Source organism: Callospermophilus lateralis, chromosome 10 (assembly GCF_048772815.1).
Source record: "Callospermophilus lateralis isolate mCalLat2 chromosome 10, mCalLat2.hap1, whole genome shotgun sequence".
NCBI lineage: Eukaryota > Metazoa > Chordata > Mammalia > Rodentia > Sciuridae > Callospermophilus > Callospermophilus lateralis.
The window spans coordinates 82,199,489-82,218,087 of NC_135314.1; the positions used below are offsets into that span (position 1 = coordinate 82,199,489).

Below are 18,599 nucleotides of genomic sequence, written 5' to 3' on the forward strand. Positions count from 1 at the left end.
TTTGTGAACATATATCTTATCTGCCTAGATGAGAAAATTCAGGTAATTAGAATAATAGACTCATTAGAAAACCATCATAATTTCTAGAAACCATGCTCATTGTATAAATAGGACCCACTCCTATTTATACGTATAAATACTAGACTGTTCTTTTAAATAACTTGTGACTTTTTAAAATTAAAATGTATTTAATTCATATCCACTGAATTAACACACACACACATACACACACACAAACACACACATACTTATAAAAACTCCTTTAAAAAATAAGAATGTCCCTGTTGACCAGAACATATGTTTTTATATTTTTCACTTACATAGTCCTTATCCCATGATACATTCATAATAGAGTACTGAGCTTTTAGAAAAATATGTATAAAACTATTTCAGTGGAATATTTGCCAAGATGTGGAAATGCTTGGGATCAAGTTGCCAGTAACTGCCTAAGTGTGAAAAAATAAAACTCAGTGTAAAATCATAAAAGCTGTGTATTATAACCTAAATTCAATTGATCTGTGTGTTTCCTTTCAGTAATACTCAAACAAAATAATTTTACTTGTATGTTTTTGCTTTTTTTTAAAGATATGAACCTTAATTCTTATTTAGAATTTTATTTAAAAGTAGTTAAAGTTTCACATTAAATTGTAAGAAATAATAGAGCTCACAGGTATCTTTTAGCCAATTTCTATCATTGGTAACATCTTTAAATATTATAGTACAATGTCACACTCAGAATATTGACATTGATACAGTCAAATATAGAAAAATTCCCTTACCACAAGGTATTGATTCCATTATTTTTGTGCAGTTATTTTAAATAAAGTCTGAAGTTTTAGTTATTCTTCTTTGGAAAAAAATCCTGACAATTTTTAGAATATAAAATACATTTTCAATTTTGAATTTGTCTTTCTCCAATAAGTACAGGTGAGAAAATTTCATTAATACTTACATCTCCATCAGACTTTTTCTGTCACTTCTTTCATTTTCCTCCTAAGTAAAAACTTATCTAAACTTTCCTCCTAAGTAAAAACAGTCCATATTTTATCTCCTACTTTACCATGTAATATAATAAACGCATCTGAAATTTTTGGAATATTAATTTGACACTAAAATTTGTATTAAATTAACAGTAGCTTTATGAATACTTTGAGACCTCCCTCAATCCCATTCACTGTTGAATACTTCAGGCAACAATAATATTGAACAGATTAGATGTCTATTTCCCAAGAAGCTAAAACAGATAAGCAGTCTCATTTTATATTTGTGATACTAAGAAATGAAGATATTTTCAAGACCATGTCTCAGAAACTTGTATTTAGACGTGTCCGTGAAAACTATTAAGAAATAGTTGAGTCTCTTATTTATTTATTTATTTTTATGCCTTAACCTGGAAGGTAAGAAAATGAATAAATCCCTCTTTTTTTTTTTTAAGAGAGAGAGAGAGAGAGAGTTTTTTTAATATTTATTTTTCAGTTTTCGGTAGACACACCATCTTTATTTTATTTTTATGTGGTGCTGAGGATCAAATCCAGTGCCCGGCACATGCCAGGTGAGCACGGTACCGCTTGAGCCACATCCCCAGCCCAACTAAATCCCTCTTTATTTTTATGTAATGATAAAGAAACATGTCAAATATCAATCAAATTTCTTATGAATTTATATAAACAAATCATATTTAGTGAGTTAAAATGTGATGATTGATTTAATATTTTGTTGTTCCAAAGTTAGTCTGTGATCTCATTGTATAAATTAGATTCCGGAAACACAAATTGATGGTTGTTTTTCAGCATATTCTGCTATTGGAAAAATGTTTTTTATTTTTAATTTATTGTTTTAATTTATAGATGTGGATGAATGTTCCTTGAAGCCAAATGTTTGTGGCACAGCTGTGTGCAAGAACCTCCCAGGAGACTTTGAATGTGAATGCCCTGAAGGTTACAGATACAGTCCTAGATCAGCATCTTGTGAAGGTAGAATGGTGGTGGTATCAAGGCTGCTGGTGGAGAGGGTGGACTTGAATCCTGAGCTGATATTCAATAGCACTGGTTTTATTTGACAGTAGCACTCCTATTATTTACTTTTTAATTTAGCTTGGTCAATTTGGTGATCATTGGCTTTCTTCCCAGAATAAAATTATCTAAGATGCATGGTCTTTAGTTTTAATATGATGCACTCTATTTGGCTCTTAAAACTACATATGAGTTGGAGACCTCCATGTACAATAAAAGCAAGATAAACATATTTTAACATTACTTAAATAATATTTGAAGATAAAGAAAATTTCAGCCTGAAAGCAAAAACGCATGTACACAAAAGAGAGACAGAAGTTTAAACTGCCTTTAAACAGTTGGATGATTTTTTCCATGAGACTGAAACAGTGACACTGGTTAAAAACCTTAGGTTTTATTCCAAGTTTTCAGACATATATAAGTCATTAATTCTAAGTGGAACATAATGTAGCTCTATTATCATAAATAAATGAGACCCTAGCTCTAGAAAGTTGAGAAATATTGATCAGTAATGTCATTGTACATGGATTTGAGCTAGCCCCTGCGAGTTGCTTCTCCTTCCTTTGTCTGTACAGGTCTTGCCATGTGGGCCTTAGGTAGCTTAAATATATTAGAGGGTTTTTTTAATTTTATCATGATAAACAAATAATTTCACACCTTCCTTCAAATTTTTTAAAATTTTAAGATGAATTTAATATCATGGATAAAACCAATCAAATAAAAAATAATTTTTCTTTTTTTTTAATTAATTTTTATTGTAGGTTGTTCAAAACATTAAAAAAAATAATTTTTCAATTGTGTAATGTACATATATATATTGGGGGGAGGGAGCAAGTTCTCTCTCTCTTTCTCTTTCTCTCTCTCTCTCTCTCTCTCTCTCTCTGTATATATATATATATATATATATATATATATATATATATATATATAGTTAAAAAGAAATATTATATATAATATTATATTTATATATTATTTATATAAAGGAATATTAATATTATATAAATAATAAATATATATAAATAAATATATATAATATTATATATAATATTTCTTTTTAACCACTTTTATGGGGGATTGGAATTGAACCCAGGGGTGCTTTACCACAGAGCTACATCCCCATCCCTCCACCCCCGACACACATTTTTTTGAGATAGAGTGTGGCTAAATTGCTTAGGCCTTGCTTAAATTGCTAAAGCTGGCCTCAAACTTGTTATCTTTCTGCCTCAGTATCTCAAATTGCTGGGATTTACAGGCATGCACCACGGTACCCAGCTCCTTGTAACCACTTTTAAGTTTTTATTTCAGTGACATTAGTTACATTCACACTGTTGTGCACTCGTCACCACTGTTTTCAAAATGTTTTTATCACTCCAAACATAAATTTTGTAATATTGAACAAAAAGATCCCTCTTATTAGTTACCTAAATAAATAATAATTTTAGAATAGACTTTTTTCAACAAATATGCTTCTCTTAAAATTTCAGTGTCCTACCTCCTCATGTACTCACTCACCAAAACACCCCCATCCTTACATACACCATTCGTATGCTTCACTTCAGATGATAATTACTGTGGTACACCCTAGGAATTTGAAGGTTTATTTTTAGCCTATTTCAACACCTATATAGTTGCATTAGTCAACGAATGAGAGATACTTTCTTAAAAGGAATGATTTGTAAATAACTATTCTTATATGTAAAGTTAATCATATAATACACAATTAGAGGGAGCACTAATTTTGTGGATCCACTGTGAAGCCTTTTTTGAGAACTTAAATGATACACTGAATTTGAGAATTTTGTACCCAATGAAAATATTAAGGATTTTTATGTAGCCAGCCTTGAAGTGAATTTCAACAATGATTTTTTCCAAAATGTTACTGAGGTTAGGGACCAGACCAAAAACCACATAATATGTGAGATAATATCATAGCAATGTTAATTTTAAAAAAAGATAAGAAGAAATAAAGGTATGTGCTTAAATGTATTGCTCCCATTAATTATTATGAGTAGTCAAATGTTCTTGATACTGTCATTTAATCCCCATTGCTTTAATGTGCAGTTAGTTAAAAGTCATTTTCTCTTTTTTTACTGTTCCCTCTTCTGTCTTTCCTTTGCTTCCCTATCTTCACCTTCATTCCCTTCTTCTCCTTTCTTTTCTTCAAAGCAAGGAATTGGGAGCTAATCTCAAGATCATTCATATAATCAGATAAGACATTTGAGACCCTCAATAATTTTTTTCTTCAAATTCAAAATCAGGAAATTGGTATAATTGTTACACTATTATTAGTTACTAATTACTAGATTTGTTGTTTCAAGTGCACAAGTAAACCTTACACTTATAACTCATTTAAATTTCCAGACCCAGTGTTTTAAGACTTGATGTCATAGGAATTTCTTTCTCTAAAGATCTGTTGTCATTGATTGTCTCATACTAAAATCTGCCTGTTGGATTGGTCATTTAGGAAATATTAAGGTTTGTGTTCTTTTTTTACCCTAGATATAGATGAATGCTCTGAGCACATGTGTGCTCAACTTTGTGTCAATTACCCTGGCAGCTACTCTTGCTATTGTGATGGGAAGAAAGGTTTCAAACTTGCCCAAGATCAGAAGAGTTGTGAGGTAAACATTTACAATGCTAAACTTCTTACCTCTTTACTAAAATGAGAGAGCCAAGCACTTATTTCCATATAACTAAGGTAAGTCAGCAAAATACAGATGTTCAGTAATAATTGCAGATCTAAGCAGGCTGTAAGTCACAATCTGTTAGCTCATTGTGATCATGTAAGTCATAAAAATTGGGAATAATTAGTAGCTATATTAAAAAATGGGCACTTAGAGTGTAGCCTGTGCATTTACAAAGTTCAAACTATATGCATACTTAAGAAACTAAGAAAAGCTAAGATTAGTACTTTTTATACGAAAAATATCTTGCATAAAAATTTTAGTGAAAACATTTTCTAATGTCTACCTTTCTGAGTTCTACTCTAGCAAGTTGATCATGCTTAAGGTGTCTTAGTACTTGTAAGAGTGCTCTTAAACTTTCAGGTCAGAATAGGATTTAGTAGGATTTACATACGTCAAATTTTAGAGCCTAATTTTGTTAATCTGTGTCTCTCAAACTTGCTTTTAGTCATTCAGATTTAATGCATAATTGACCCAGGAATTGAATTCTCAGGTAGGTTTTAGTTTTTCCTTTATTGAAATAAACAGGCCAACATCCAAAACTCTTTTATTTTCCTAAGTAAGGATTGTATGTTAGTGATCCTTTCAATCTTAGCACCATTTTTTTAAACATGCAAAGGTTTTATATATACATATATATGGCAGACTATTTTAAATTCCCAAATAAGGAGTATATACATATACCTCTTTATATATTGCCAAGACAAGGATTATATGTCCAGAAAATCATAACATTCAATATCATGCTACCTACTTGGTAAAGAAAAATAAGGTAAGCTAGTTGCCAAATGTAGTAACTTCGGTATTACTGTATTAAAATGTCATGCTGTGTGAATGTTTTATTTTGTAACTTAGTTGCTTATTATTTCAATATTTGCTTTAGTTTCATATCACCATCTTTCTTGAAATAGAGGAAATGAAATGTTATTTCTGGCCTTTATTTAACAGAGGGCTATGTTTGCAGTTTTCCTCAAAATATCCTTATTTGTGTCCAAGAACTTATCCTAAAGAAATTTTCCATTTTAGCATTTGTTTTCATTCTTTGAAAACAAGTACTTGGTAAGACATGTGATAACTCTAAATCACTTTCTTGTGACTTCCTTGGGGACTAAGATGATACCTCATGTTTATTCTCTCCAGGCTTTTCAATATTTCCCTTTACTGTCTAGATAGCACGTTCTTGCTCAGAATGCGTTTGCTTAAAAAACGAATGAGTGAATGAATGAGATGCTGTTTGTTGGTACATTTATTGTTCCACCTATGTTCAACTCTAAATAAAAATAATCTTCAGATTTAGTTCATAAAGGCATCATACCTAACAGTTAGTTAATTAAAGAGGTAAATGTTGGTACTTAAAAGAAAAAGATTGTGTTTAACCCTGAGATTTGCAAAGGAAATATCAAAGAGAGAAATCTAGAGTTACAAACATTGAATAATTCAAACTTGAACAAGAGCACATAGATTCTTGGAGGGTATATTGAAGAAAGTGAAAGATACTGCTTTATTATTACCAAAGGTATTCTTAATTTAAGTGTATAACAGGATACATTAAGAACCTGAGAAAAGACACATAACCTGCATAAACTCCAAGGAAGATTTATGCATTTTTTGTTGATGTTGTTGTTTGTTTCTTTTCTTCTAGGCAGTTCCAGTTTGCCTGCCCCTAAACCTTGACAAAAATTATGAATTGCTTTATTTGGCAGAGCATTTTGCAGGGGTTGTCTTATATTTAAAATTCCGTTTGCCTGAAACCACCAGGTAAGGAACCAATGTCAACAATAATTTCTAGAAGTTAAGCAGATAAGGACAGAAGAATAATAAATGGAAAGGTCTGAAATGTATAGAATTATATTGTCAATGAGAAAATTATGTGTGTTATCAATCAGATGATTTGGGAAACCTAAAAATAATTTGCTCCTTCATACATATAACTTTTACACTAAAACTATTTTGAACTGTGCCGCAGTCTGGCTGGGCACAATTCAGGAGCCACTTGTCAAAAGAAACTAACTTTATTTTTAGAATCACACAAGATAAACAAAACAGCTCCTCAGGAAAAAACCCTCAGAGCCCAACTGCCACCACCGGCTTCCCACAAGCCACACACCCCAACAACCTCTTTCTCCCACAATCCTCCTGCTCTTGAGGCCGATTGGCTGGGTCACATGGGCGGAGCCAAAAAAGTCCCCCAATGAGCAGCTCCGTGGTCTGAAAGGGCAGGGAAACAGCCCAATGAGCATCACCGCAGAGGAGCCAATCAGCTAGATGTTGCTAGATGTTGCTGGGGCTGCTGTGAGCCAATCATCAGCTGGTAGTCTGAAAGGGCACGGAAACAGCTCAATGAGCATCTCCACAGAGGAGCCAATCAGCTAGGTGTTGCTGGGGCCGCTGTGAGCCAATCATCAGCTGGCAGTCTGAAAGTTTGCTGGAGCCCCTTCGGCTGTGGCTCTCAACAAACTGTTTTCCAGTACTTATTTTACTTTATCCCATCATTCTTCACTTTCTAATGAATTTATTTAATGTACTTGTGAAATTTTCACTTTTCTCTATACATGTTCTGAAAACTAGATAAAGGGAACATACTCAAGTATTTTTTAGAACATCAATATATGCAGCACTTTGTTGAATGCATGTTTAGAATTTATTAGTTATATGAATTTTTTCATCTTTTCCTTTGATAATTCAACTAACTTCACAGAATTCTTATTATTAAAGAAAACTGAAAGTTATTCTCTGATTCACTTATGTAATTGTGTTCCTTTAATGTTCCATTTCATGAATGTCTAAGAATAAATAACATCTTCTTTTCTTTTGGGGGGGTATAGTATATTCTTCTTTTTAAATTAACTTATTTATTTTTTCTAATTTGTTATACATGACAGTAGAATGGATTTCAATTCATAATACACAAATGGAGCAGTTTTTCATTTCTCTGGTTGTACACCAAATAGAGTCACGCCATTTGTGTCATCATACTTGTACCCAGGGTACATAAATCCATCTCATTTCACTCTTTCCTAACCCCTTGTCCTCTCCCATCCCCTCCCTCCCCTTTGCCCTGTCCAAAGTTCCTCCATTCCTCCCATGCTTCCCCCGACCCCCATTGTGGATCAGCATCTACTTATCAGGGAAAACATTCAGCCTTTGGTTTTTGAGGATTGGCTTACTTCACTTGGCATGATATTCTCCAACTCCATTAATTTACCTGAAAATGCCATGATTTTATTCTCTTTTATTGCTGAGTAATATTTCATTGTGTACATATACCACAGGTTCTTTATCATTCATCTATTCAAGGTCATCTAGGTTGGTTCCACAGTTTAGCTATTGTGAATTGAACTGCTATAAACATTGATGTGGCTGTGTCACTGTAGTATGCTCATTTTTAAGTCCTTTGGGTATAGATCAAGGAATAGAGGAGTCAAAGGGTGGTTCCATTCCAAGTTTTCTAAAGAATCTCCATACTGCTTTCCATAGTGGTTGTACCAATTTGCAGTCCCACCAGCAATATATCAGTGTGCCTTTTCCCCCAAATCCTTGCCAACACTTATTGTTGCTTATATTCTTTTTTTTTTTTGACTCACATTCTTTTTTTTATTAGTTGTTCAAAACATTACATAGCTCTTGATTGAATCACATTCTTATGTTTGTACATGATGTGGAATTCCACCGGTAATGTATTCAAATATACATATTCTTTTTTTTTTATTTTTTAAATTAATTTTTATTGTAGGTTGTTCAAAACATTACATTGTTCTTGATATATCATATTTCACACTTTGATTCAAGTGGGATATGAACTCCCATTTTTACCCCATATACAGATTGCAGAATCACATCAGTTGCACAACCATTGATTTACATATTGCCATTCTGGTGTCTGTTGTATTCTGCTGCCTTTCCTATCCTCTACTATCCCCCCTCCCCCCTCCCCTCCCCTCTTCTCTCTCTACCCCCTCTACTGTAATTCATTTCTGCCCCTTATATTTTTCCTCCTTTCCCCTCACTTCCTCTGCTTATATTCTTAATAACTGCCATTCCAACTGAGTGGGATGAAATCTTAGAGTAGTTTGATTTGCATTTCTATAATTGCTAGAGATGTTGAACATTTTTTCATATATTTGTTGATTGATTGTATATCTTCTTCTGAGAAGTGTCTGTTCAGTTCCTTAGCCCATTTCTTCATTGGGATATTTGTTTTTTTTGTATAAAGTTTTTTGAGTTCTTTGTATATCCTGGAGATTAGTGCTCTATCAGATGTGTGTGTGGTTATCAAGGCACCAAAAATATACATTGGAGAAGAGAGAGCCTCTTCAACAAATGGTGCTAGGAAAACTGGAAATCTATATGCAGCAAAATGAAATTTAGCCTCTATCTCTCACCATACACAAAACTCAACGCCAAGAGGATCAAAGACCTAGGAATTAGACCAGAGACTCTGTGCCTAACAGAAGAAAAAGTAGGCCCAAATCTTCATCATGTCAGATAAGGCTCTTACTTCCTTGAGAAGACTCCTAAAACACAAGAAATAAAATCAAGAATTATTAAATGGAATGGATTCAAACTGAAAAGCTTCTTATCAACAAAAGAAAAAATCAGTGAAGTGAATAGAGAGCCTACGAAATGTGAGCAAATTCTTACCACATGCAAATAATGTCTTTTAATAAGGTGGATTAGATACAACCCTTCCTTGCTATGAGAATAATGAGAATGAGAGAGAAATTCCTAATTACAGTATATCTTTAGACAATTATGGGCATATTCATTTCTCTTTGGCAATTTACAGTTTTGTATGATCCCTTACATTGGACCAGAACTGGCCAACTAATTATTTTTCCAGTATCTATTTGTTTCTTTATTATTTTTTAGTTTATATTTTTTGAAGTCTAATATATATATAGAAATGTGCAAATATATTAAATGTCTAGCTTGATGAATTTTTATCAAGTGCCACCTGTGTAACTAACACAAAGAACTGCTAGTGCTTTTTTTTAATATTTATTTTTTAGCTATAGGTGGATGCAATATCTTTATTTTATTTTTATGTGGTGCTGAGGATCAAACCCAGTGCCTCATGCATGGTAGGCGAGCGCTCTATATGTGAGCCACAGCCTCAGCCCCACTGCTAGTACTTTTTAAAAGCAAATTCCTTCACATCTGTTTTTTTTCACATCTGTTTTTATGTAGACAAATATTTGCCTTGCCCAATGTTAGCAAATTTACTTTTTTTCCATTCAATAGTACTTTTGAAACTGAATGAATTGTTCCCCAATGTAATGAATCAGTATGCTGATGATGTATTCCAGAAACAAAATATTCTGAACACAACTCTTTGAAATACCATTCTAATACAATTTTATAAAGAAAAGGAAATTATCTTCATAATAGGATCAACTTCTGGAAGAACCTGACCATACACAGATTTAGATTTTGACAAGATAATCCATGTTTCACATCAGTAAAATGCTCAGATCATTATGAAAAAGGATAGAAGTCCTTGTTTCAAGTAAAATGGTTCTTTTTAAATGTGAACTGATGTCAGTAAATTCCTACTCATTGTTATCCATCCAACATACTTTATTCCACATTTTACCTCTTTACAATATTTACTTGGAATTCTAATGATGGAAAAGTTTATTCTGTCTCTGTTTGATTGTTACCTTTGAGGAAGGTTTGTGCTCCATTACACATAAGAACAGAGCAGGGAGGAAGAGCAAGAGGAAAAGATTAACATTAAACAGAGACATGAGGTGGGAGGGAAAGGGAGAGAAAAGGGAAATTGCATGGAAATGGAAGGAGACCCTCATTGTTATACAAAATTACATATAAGAGGTTGTGAGGGGAAAGGGGAAAAAAAGGGAGAGAATTAAATTACAGCAGATGGGATAGAGAGAGAAGATGGGAGGGGAGGAGAGGGAGGATAGTAGAGGATAGGAAAGATAGCAGAATACAAGTTACTAATATGGCATTATGTAAAAATGTGGATGTGTAACCGATGTGATTCTGCAATCTGTATACGGGGTAAGAATGGGAGTTCATAACCCACTTGAAGCTAAAGTATGAAATATGATATGTCAAGAGCTTTGTAATGTTTTGAACAACCAATAAAAAAAATTTTAAAAATTAAAAAAACAAAAACAAATACTACCTCTATTACCATTACTATTACATGTTGGGATGAGGATGTAGAATTCCTTGTTCATCCAGTAATTATCAAAAGTCTGGACTCTTTAACTTAAATTACTTTTCTTTTATCCTAGATAATTCATAGGTATGCAGCTATTTTTCTTTCCCCATGTTTGTCTTTTTAAAATCATTTTGATTATCTGATTCCTTGGAAATTATTAGTGCTGATTCTCATTAAAGTGTTCCAAGGGCACTGAATCAACACATTTTATTTTAAATCCAGCATTCTTAAGATTTTCTTTCCTTATAATGTCTGTACTATATCCACATCCCAAGTCTTAATAGCAATAGGCATTGCCAGAGCTCAGAACGCTCATCACATGGTGAGACTATATTTGCTAAGCTTTCCTTCCATGTGTTCTACTGCAGCTACTGAACACATTGGTTTTTTGAGAGATTTTGATATCAAGCTAACACATTTTAAAGTGTTTTGTTTTGTTTTCTGTAAAAGTCTCATTCATTACTGACAGGGTGGGGGAGGGTCCAGACTGTCTTGGGAGCTGCTTTCCCCATTGCTGCCAGCGCATTGCTCAACTCCTCTTGCTTCCTTTTGGCAAGAATGTGAGTCCCTCCCCTTTTCTTGATGAAGTCACACCTCTGTGATCATTTCCCACAGACACTTATTGTGTTTGATGAGGCATCCATGATCATGGCTGTGTATTAGCTTATTCACATTCTTGGTCACCTTGTCCTTATTGAGGCTATGGCCATAGGGTATGGAAGAACCACCACTGCCTTTCTTCAATGGTTGCTGTCTGAAGTTTTTGTTTGTTTGTTTGTTGTTGTTTTCCATCTTTATTACACATGAAGGCTTAATTATATTTGCAGTCATCCAGATGCTATCCTGCAGAGCTCTGTGATTCTTTCTTGAAATATATGAAATCACAGGGAAAACATGCCTTTCGATATTACACCAATCACAAAATTGTAACATCTTTCACTAATTACTTAGGGATATAGTAAGCAGGCACGCATGCACTTTTAAACATACACACACACATACACACACACACACACAACCTTTAACCTCAGACTGTATTGTGTATAAAAGGCTCCAGGATAGATACAATATGCCTAAGTTCTATACTTTTATATTCATTCCAGCATTTGAAAGAGGCCTTCAAAACATATACCAAAAAAGAAAAAGAAAAATTACCAAAGCATCTTTCTGTTCACTGAGACAAAACCTCCAATAATAAGCAAGAAAATGTAGTAACCAGATTTTATATACATGAAGCCAAACACAACATATGAACTTTCTAATTCTGACTTTTTAAAAATTAATTCCAGTGCTGGGATTGTAGCTTAGCGGTAGGGCGCTCATCTAGCACGTACAAGGCCCTGGGTTCGATCCTCAGCACCACATAAAAATAAATAAACAAAATAAATATATGTGCCCAACTACTTCTAAAATATAAATATTAAAAAAATTAATTCCAGGGAATGAAATAAGTAGTTGAATCTTACAGCATGTTACTATTTGCAAGCACAAGGAAAAATAAAAATGATGATACTTTGAACCTTCCATATTTCTCACCATTAAGAATCTCTCTTTGGCCATTGTTTAGATTTTCAGCTGAATTTGATTTCCGGACATATGATGCAGAAGGTGTGATACTGTTTGCAGAATCTCTCGATCACTCAGCTTGGCTCCTGATTGCACTTCGTGATGGAAAGATTGAAATCCAATTCAAGAATGAGCACACAACCAAAATTACAACTGGAGGCAATATTATTAATAATGGTATATGGAATATGGTAGGTTTTACAGACTTTCCACTTTGATGCAGTCTGTATGAAATCATAATTTGTATTTATAGTGATAGCAAAAAAAATGTGTTACATGAGTTATTTTCTACATTCTATACATCCTTGGAACAGCCTAAGAAATGATATTTTCACTTAATATACTTAAGGTTTCCTCTAACTAAAATTGTTTCAGTTACTTGTTTGAACTACCTGATTTTTAGTCTTTTTAGTAGCTGTCATTGGGTGAACAGTGATGTCTCTCCTGTTATGTTAACAGGCATAACAGTTTATGCATAGACACCACTAATCAAGAATAGCTACCCTTAATTGCCACAGATAATTTTTAAAATAAGAGAAATACACTGTAACAAAAATCAAAAAGTTAATTCAACTTAAGTAAAAACTTATAGATATGTAATCAATGTGTTCAAACAGTATACAATAGTGGATACAAGCAGAGTACCTAAAGATATCATTTTAATATAATCTCCAGAATGGCCTTTATTTTAATAATTGAGATCATCTTTTTAATCAACTGGATTTAAATGGTAATTTTCTAGGAGAAAATATTACTGTTTGTTCATAGTGGGGAGAAAACTTTTCTGCGGCATGCCATTACTGTTTTCAGGGGAGTACAGTTGAGAGACGAGCCACTTTCACTTAGAGTGCAGTGTCCAAAAGAGACTGTGCCTATTAGAGCTCCTGAGAGATCTGTGTTAAGCTAGATGAGGTCATACCGCTCCATTATTTTATGCCTTTATTTACCCACTCTAGCGCTTCTACTGAGCATTTTTAAAGTGCTGAGTTCCTGAGCTCAACGTGACAAAACTGTACCATGAGCTAGTCCTTGCTCATGAGCTCAACATCTCACAGTGTAATAGCTGAAGTCATTTTATGAACTAACAAGGTACTACAGTAGAGCTAGGAGCAAAATCTTGAGTGGTCACAGACGTGCCTCAACTTTGGAAGCCATTTGTCCTTGGGCAGTTTTGGATTTGAAATTCCTAACTTGTAAAGAACATTAACTGCACAGGACCAGATGCAACTGTCTGAGAAATCATAAAATTCTCTGGCTTTTCTTGTTGTTCTCATTAGTATAAATTTGCTGCTATATCTTTCCTGCTACAACTATGCCTCCAATATTTGATGAATACAGTTATTCCCTGAATGTGGTAAAGAACACATTTTACTACCTAATGTCCCAAAATTACTAATTATAAAATCACTTTTACCTCAAGAAAAGGCAAAAATAAACTTTTTATCCAGAGAATAAATTGAAAATATCAACTGCTTTAAGGAGAATTTAAATAAATTTCCAAATAGTCAGAGAAAATCTTTTTAGGGCACTAATAAATGCAGTGCTGGCTATTCTTAATTCAATATTTTGACAATTTATGAATTTTCAGCCAATAATATAAGCAAGACTGCTTTTCTCATTTTGTGTCACTTATTATGAAAATGTTATTACTGCATTATATTTTTGCTGTTTTAAAATTTTGATGTGTCACTAATAAATTGTGCTGTTTTAGAATATTTAGCACATGGATTATCTCAAATAAATAAGCTAAGAATTTTATTGACAAAAGTGTTAATCTGTAATTTGGAATATTTAGTTTATACCACTTGTTTCAAAAATTTTAACTTATTTCAAAATTTAAAAAAATTTAAAAGTAAGAAATTCAAATTAAAATGTATAGTCTAGAATTATTTTATAATTCAGATAAATGGCATAGACTGTGTGATTATGAAGTAATTAGCATGGCTGTAACTCAGGGAAATGAATATTCTGTTTTATATATGATTATCTCTCATATTTTAGTATCATCTTAATATCAGTGCAATATATATAATTGTATCATGATTCATTCAACCAAATATTTGTTGAGCATTTTATCTGGGGATACTTATTTTAGGTGGATATGAATACTATGACAAATAAAATGAAGTTACTAGTCACATAAAACTTGCATTCTGATACATGTAATAGCACATACCTGTAATCCCAGTGATTTTGAACCCTGAGACAGGAGGATCACTAGTTCAAAGCCAAACTCAGCAACTTAGCAAAGCTCTAAGCAACTTACCGAGGCTCTAAGCAACTTAGAGAGATCCTGTCTCAAAATAATAAATCAAAAGGGCTGAGGATGTGGCTCAGTACTTAAGCACCTCTGGTTTAAACCCCCAGTACCCACCCTGCTCTCATAAAAATGCTTGCATTCTAGTGGTGAAGTGCAATTAAAAAAATAATTATGTCAGATAGTTATTAATGCCATGAGAAAAAAGAAAAGCAAGGCAATGGACAGTGATACTGAGTGTGCATATGGAATCAGTGAGTATTCATATGGGATCAGGAACAGCATCTCAGATGAGATTAGATCTGAGTAGAGTCTTGGGGACACAAATCATGAGAAATATGTGGAGGATTATAAAATGATTCTGTGCCATGTGAACAGCAAGTACAGAGTCTCCTGGAAGTCAGTGTGTTTGATGTGTTTGAGGAATAGCACAAAGATTAGTGCACATGTAGTGGAGGGAGGCTGGGAAATAATTAGAAAATGAAGTTAGAAATGTCTTCTGTAATACAATTACCTAGGACTTTGGTGCCCATGGTGAAGACTTGGTGTTTATCCTAAGTGGAAAGGCTTTGAATAGTTTTGAGCAGTGACATAATAAAATCTACACTTTAAAACATAATTCTGATCAAAATCTGATGGCTTTGTGGAAACTAGTCAGTGGAGCATAAAAGTAAACAGGGTATGAAGGTAGGAGATCATTACCGTAAATAACCCAGGGGAGAGGTTGCACTTTTGACTGGAGTACTGACAATAGGGGTGGTGAGAAGTGGTCAGATTCAGGATATATTTTTAAGGATAAGCATTCAATGAAAATTTTTGAATATATAACCAACCAGGGGTTTTAAGGCCATGAAATTTTTTGTATTAATCAGTGCTTCTAAACTTTCTCTCATTTAGTATCAGAAAATATATATACAGTAATGGTTCTTTATTGTTCTATAAACACATCAATAACATAAACTACCTTCACACATACCTAATAGAAACCAACATAATACTGTATTATATAAGCAAATAAAGGGAAGGTAATTTATTTATTTATTTTAACCATACAATTTATTTTAATTTTTTTTAGTCATACATGCCAGCAGAATGTATTTGGACATATAATACATACATGGAATGTACATATATCAATCATATTGTATATTCTATTCTGCTGCCCTTCTTATTTCCCCTACTCCTCCCCTCCTCTCCCATCCTTTCTCTCTATCCAATCTAATGTGACACACTTATTATTTTCTTTTTCTCATCACAACATCATATGTGTATTCTGTATAACAATGAGGTTCTCCTTCCATCTTCCATGCAAATCCCCTTCTCCCTCTTTTTCCCTCCCACCTGTCTTCCCTATTTAGTGGTAGTCTTCTTCTCATGCTCTTCCTCCCTATCCCATTTTGAGTCACCCCCCTTATATCAGAGAAGACATTAGGCATTTGTTTTTTATGGATTGGCTAACTTCACTTAGCATAATCTGCTCTAATGTCATCCATTTGCCTGCAAATGCTTTGATCTTATTATTTTTTAGTGCTGAGTAATATTCCATTGTGTATAAATGCCACATTTTTTAATCCATTCATCTATTGAAGGGCATCTAGGTTGGTTCTACATTCTAGCTATTGTGAATTGTGCTGCTATAAACATTGATGTGGCTGTGTCCCTATAGTATGCTCTTTTTAGGTCTTTTGGGCATAGTCCGAGAAGGGGAATAGCTGGGTCAAATGGTGGTTCTATTCCCAGCTTTCCAAGGAATCTCCATACTGCTTTCCAAATTGGCTGCACCAATTTGCAGTCCCACCAGCAATGTATGAGTGTACGTTTTTCACCACATCCTTGCCAGCACTTATTGTTGTTTGACTTCATATTGGCTGCCATTTTTATTGGAGTGAGATGGTATCTTAGAGTATTTTAATTTGCATTTCTCTGATTGCTAGAGATGGTGAGCATTTTTTCATATATTTGTTGATTGATTGTATATCCTGTTCTGAGAAGTTTCTGTTCAAGTCCTTGGCCTATTTGTTGATTGGGTTATTTGCTTTTTTGTTGTTTAACTTTTTGATTTCTTTGTATACTCTAGAGATTAGAACTCTACCTGATGTTTGAGGGGTAAAAATTTGTTCCCAGGATGTAGGCTCCCTATTCACCTCACATATTATTTCTCTTGCTGAGAAAAAACTTTTTAGTTTGAATTTGTTCCATTTGTTGATTCTTGGTTTTAACTCTTGTGCTATAGGTGTCTTATTAAGAAATTTGGGGTCTGCCCCCATGTGATGAAGATTAGGGCCAACTTTATCTTCTATTAGAAGCAGAGTCTCTGGTCTGATTCCTAGTTCCTTGATCCATTTTGAGTTGACTTTTGAGCATGGTGAGAGAAAGGGATTTAATTTCATTTTGTTGCATATGGATTTCCAGTTCTCCCAGCACCATTTGTTGAAGATGCTATCCTTTCTCCATTGCATGGTTTTAGCACCTTTGTCTAATATAAGGTAGTTGTAATTTTGTGGATTTGTCTCTGTGTCCTCTATTTTTGTACCATTGGTCTACCAGCCTGTTTTGGTGCCAGTACCATGCTGTTTTTGTTACTATTGCTCTATAGTGTAGTTTAAAATCTGGAATTGCGATACCACCAATTTCACTCTTCCTGCTTAGAATTACTTTAGCTATTCTGGGTCTCTTATTTTTCCAGATGAATTTCATGATTGCTTTTTCTATTTCTGCAAGGAATGTCATTGGGATTTTGATGGGAATTGCATTGAATCTGTAAAGTGCTTTTGGTAATATGGCCATCTTAATAATATTAATTCTACCAATCCATGAGCAAGGTAAATCCTTCCATCTTCTAAGGTCTTCTATTTCTTTCTTCAGGGTTCTGTAGTTTTCATTGTATAGCTCTTTCACCTCTTTTGTTAAGTTGCTTCCCAGGTTTTTTTTTTTTTTTTTTTTTTTTTTTTTGAGGATATTGTGAATGGAGTTGTGTCTTCCATTTCAGAGAATTTGTCACTGATATACAGGAATGCCTTTGATTTATTGGTATTGATTTTATATCCTGCCACTTTACTGAATTCATTTACTAGTTCTAGAAGTTTCTTGATTGAACTTTTTGGGTCTGCTAGGTATAGGATCATGTCATCAGCAAATAGTGCTAATTTAAGTTCTTCTTTTCCTATATTTATGCCTTTAATTTCTTTCGTCTGTCTAATTGCTCTGGCCAGTATTTCAAGAACTATGTTGAATAGAAGTGGTGAGAGAGGGCATCCCTGTCTTGTTCCAGATTTTAAAGGGAATGCCTTCAATTTTTCTCCATTTAGAATGATGCTGGCCTGAGGCTTAGCGTATATACTTGGTCATGGTGCACAATCTTTTTGATACGTTTTTGTATCCAATTTGCCAAAATTTTATTGAGGATTTTTGCATCTAAATTCATTAGTTATTGATCTAAAGTTTTCTTTCTTTGAAGTGTTTTTATCTGGTTTTGGAATCAGGGTGATGTTGGCCTCATAGAATGAATTTGGAAGTACTCCCTCTTTTTCAATCTCCTGAAATAGATTGAAGAGTATTGGTGTTACTTCTTCTTTAAAGTTCTTGTAAAACTCTGCTATATATCCGTCTGGTCCTGGGCTTTTCTTGGTTGGTAGTCTTTTGATGGCTTCTTCTATTTCCTCACTTCATATTGGTCTGTTTAGGTTGTTTATATCTTCATGACTCAATCTGGGTAGCTCATATGCCTTAAGGAATTTATCAATGCCTTCACTATCCTCTATTTTATTAGAGTATAGGGTTTCAAAATAATTTCTAATTATCTTCTGTATATCTGAAGTTGTGATGTCGCCTTTTTTATCCCGTAAGCTAGTAATTTGGGTTCTCTCTCTTCTTCTCTTTGTTAGCTTGGCTAG

The 18,599-nt window shown here is 33.6% G+C and overlaps 1 protein-coding gene across 2 annotated transcripts in view; it reads left to right on the forward strand.

Moving 5' to 3' along the window:
* The window catches only part of Pros1 (protein S), a 105,668-nt gene that overhangs the window by 61,372 nt on the left and 25,697 nt on the right, over nucleotides 1–18,599 (forward strand). For both annotated transcript variants that reach the window (XM_076867816.2, XM_076867817.2), the window contains exons 7-10: nucleotides 1,848–1,973; nucleotides 4,512–4,633; nucleotides 6,339–6,454; nucleotides 12,451–12,640. In XM_076867816.2, the coding sequence (XP_076723931.2) occupies nucleotides 1,848–1,973; nucleotides 4,512–4,633; nucleotides 6,339–6,454; nucleotides 12,451–12,640 (554 nt within the window). The remainder of the gene's footprint in view (nucleotides 1–1,847; nucleotides 1,974–4,511; nucleotides 4,634–6,338; nucleotides 6,455–12,450; nucleotides 12,641–18,599) is intronic.